At 46.2% G+C, this 3,666-nt stretch overlaps 1 protein-coding gene across 2 annotated transcripts in view; it reads right to left on the reverse strand.

Annotated features, from left to right (window-relative positions):
- The window catches only part of PTPN12 (protein tyrosine phosphatase, non-receptor type 12), a 103,816-nt gene extending 100,203 nt beyond the window's left edge, over positions 1-3,613 (reverse strand). Inside the window, exon 1 of one of the 2 annotated variants that reach the window (XM_008577529.1) lies at positions 3,346-3,613. In XM_008577529.1, the coding sequence (XP_008575751.1) occupies positions 3,346-3,444 (99 nt within the window). In that variant the 5' untranslated portion in view covers positions 3,445-3,613. The remainder of the gene's footprint in view (positions 1-3,345) is intronic. The other variant, XM_008577536.1, reaches the window with a different exon arrangement.
- Between the last annotated feature and the right edge of the window lie 53 nt (positions 3,614-3,666).

Consider the following 3,666-nt stretch of genomic DNA (forward strand, 5'->3'; position numbering starts at 1 on the left):
AACCCGTTTCCCCAAAAAAAAAAAAAAAAAAAAAAAAAAAGATTGAAAGCCACAATAGTCAAGATCAAGTTCTGGATTTGACACAGATGAGCTGTTTACATGCAAATTTGTTTATTAGCAAAATTAGCATGTTTTCAACATGTAAGTATTAATCTGGGTGCCACAGTTTACACAATCTCAGTACCTTAGTTTTCTCCTCTTTAAGAGGGCACAACAGGCCAAAGCCAAGAATAGACAACTCATGCAATAGTTAATGACAAGTGGAAAAATTTCTATCCTCAATAGTAATCCAGAAATTCAAATTAAAACCATAAAACAAAACCAATTTCAACTATAAAATAAAGATCAAGATAACTATAGTATGAATACTCATACATTACTGACAGTTGTATAAACTGACACTTTTTCAAAAAGTTATTTATGAACATGTGTATTAAATGTTTATCCTTCTACCTAGTACTTCCAGAATTATGTATGATAGCAGAAAACAGTGGCCTAAACATTCAACCATAAGGAAATGGTTAAGCTATAAAATAGTTACCAAGTGAAATATTATACAACCACTTAAAATTATTTCTACAAAGCAGCTGTAGTAATAAACACTTATCAAAATGTTAAGTTAAAAAAAATACAAAATGGTACACGTAGCATTAAAAACATTAACAGAAGTAGCCTTTGGGTGATGGGTCTACAGGATGGCTGGAGAGAACAATGGAAAAGGACTGTGCTTGGAGTCAGACCACAGTTTGAATGCCCACTCCACTTTCCTAAGTAGACTTTGTTAATTATTATTATTAACTATTCTATAATTTCCAAACTTGAAATAAGTATTATTGCTTTACAATGGAACAGGGTTATAATATCTAGATTATCTCTGGAGCTCAGCTCTAAAATGTTAAGATTAAAAAATGCATTTTTAATCCACATCAGAATTTAATAATAACAGAACAGTTAGAATCCATCAGCTGATCTTTTGTTTTGCCGTGACAGAGGGACATAGTTCTTCCTCTCCAGACTTTCAGTCATGGGAAAAAGCAGCATCAACTACCGGCAGCCATAATTATATCCATTAATTATAGATTATCAAGTCAAAAAATAAAGCAAGCACTATAAAAGAACAGACTTAGTCATCAAATCTCCAATGTACAATCACCTAGCTATATCTAGGTATTATGGAAAAAAAGGAAATTCATTTAGTACTTGAAAAATGAAATCTCCAATAGCAATTCCTGACTCATCTCCAAAGCATGAATCCTAAGGCTACTTCCCCTATACAGGAGTTCAGAGACTGGGCACCTGTCCTGATGGCCTCCATCACCAAACAATGCTCCTTCCTGACAGGATATGCCCAAGGATAACAAGATCACTAGCATGCAAACAAGAAATGACCACGGATCACACCACCTCTTCTTCCAAAACCAAAGCAAGACAGTAAAAGACTAATTTTAAAGGTCTTAAATACTCAAGAGTAAATATTTCTTTCACTTTTGCTAGAGAATAGTAAAAAGGGGACTCCATCCAATTATTGTAAATGACACAATCCAAAAGATAAACACAATAAAAACCCTCAACAGTAAGAAGGGAAAATATTCTCTCCTTTCTTTAACCTTCTCAGATCAAAAAGTAATTTTTCAAAACTACACAGGCTAAATGTCAAGAGAAAAAGTTTAAAATAAGGAATAGATTAGTTAACTCATATTTTCCAGTCTTCAAAAGATACTACCAAAACCTTATTCCTATCTTCTATTATTGATCAGGGGAGGCAGGAATCACAAAGCTCAACAGTACTATTATAATATTGTGTAAGGTCAAGGATCTATTTTATAAGCGTTAACAATTTTAACACTGAAGGTTTGCAAGACCAAAGTCTCTTTAAAATTTGAAAAAGTATTTCAGTTCTAAAAGTAATTTCACCTGCACTTTGAAAACAACTGCACTTTGAAACAAAAACTAGCCAATGTTTGCTGACCAGTCATTTTTTACGGACATTAACTGTGTATCCTTTTCATAACCGAATTTCGGAGTTAAGTGATTATTCTTGGAGGTGTACCTTGTCCAGGAGCAAAATTTTTCCTAGCTGATTTCCCATTACCAACCCCCGCCAAGGCTAAGGAGCAACCAACCACTTCCCAAAGTCCCACATCCTTTTCCATTCCCCAGACCTCCAGGGTTTCCAACGCCCCAGTCTTGCGCAATATCCGTAGGAGCAGCAGCCGCCACAACCACTGCCTCCTAAGTCGGGAAACAAACTCTGGAGGGAACATTGTCCAGCAGAAAAATAAAAGGGGAGGGGAGGGGGAAGTAATGTAGGAAGTCGACTTCTGGTCCCACGCCTTCGGATCTGACCCCCTCATACTGATACATCTAGAGAAATCTCACGAACAAGACTTTTGACCCTCACCTCCTCTCAAGCCTGCCTGCAAAAGCAGAGGGCGGAAGGGGAGCAGGGGCGACGGGGCGGGGGCGCCGGGAAGGTTATCTCCCAGTTCAGGGCTTCGGCCCGTAACGTCGCCTCCGCCCCACCAGGACTATTGTTCCCAAGTTCCCCACCCCCACCCCGGATAGGAAGTGATAGTCACATCCCCTCCGCCTTAGGCAATATCCCCTAGGGAGTCTGAAGCAGGCTTCCTGTAGGCTTATCCCTCGGCCCCACACTTACTCCCTCAACCTGAAGTGACACTGACCCCAAGATTACCTCACACCTAGGTCTCCAGAGAGAAGAGACCGGACGGGGGTAAATGGAAATTAGGTAAACCACGAAATTCCTTACGGACAATCCTTTCCCAAGCGCTGGAGATCACTGCGAACCCAGGAACAGCAAAAGTCCTACCTTGCCTACTTTGAGACCAGCTCGAGCAAAGGGACCCCGCGAGTTAATGCCAACCTCAACACCTTGGTTGCTCCGTCAGCCACGATCCGCTCTCCTCCCCGGTCACAGCCAGACCCCCTGCCTCGACCCTCCTGGGAAACGCAGGCTGGGTGGGAAGGCGTGTAAAGGCGAGTCTCCCCGGCCTGCACCTCACTCGCCTGCGACTCCCCGCCCCAGAAACAATAGGTGGTCGCGGGCGGCGGTGCCCGGTCCGGGCTCGGCCCGGCGGCCGCTCCCTTCACGCCCCGGGCACCCGCGGAAGGGGCCGCGAACGCGGGAGGAGAAGAAAGGAGGCCGAGGGGCGGAGGTGGTCTCACCCCCCGCGAGCTTCCGAGTCCACTCGGTCCTCGGGGTTGTTGCGCGGCCCCTCCGCCCTTCTCACAGTCGTACACAAAGCGCAGGCGGCCCGGCCCGGGGAAGGCGGCCGTGGGCTCCGGTGCCGGCGACAGGAGGCGACAGCGAGGGGAGAGACTCACCATGAAGTCCCGGGCGAAGTTGTCCTCCCCATTGTGGTCCGGACTCTTCATGGCCTGGACCCTCTGGATGAATTTCCTCAGGATCTCCACTTGCTCCATCCTCCCGCGTCCCCCCGGCTGCGGTCGCTGGCCCCCCCTCCGCCCGCCCGCCCGGCGCAGAGCTCGCTCCGTCTTCCCCAGCTCGCTCTCCCTTCCCGTCCCTCCCTCCCGACCCCCGCCAACCCTCGCCGCTCCCTCCTCCCCCCTACCGCCCTAGGCGGCTGCGGCGGCACCGGCCCGGCTCCCGACAGCACAACTTCCAGGAGCAGCAGCCGGGCTCCG

Source organism: Galeopterus variegatus, unplaced genomic scaffold, assembly GCF_000696425.1.
Source record: "Galeopterus variegatus unplaced genomic scaffold, G_variegatus-3.0.2 Scaffold67, whole genome shotgun sequence".
Lineage (NCBI taxonomy): Eukaryota > Metazoa > Chordata > Mammalia > Dermoptera > Cynocephalidae > Galeopterus > Galeopterus variegatus.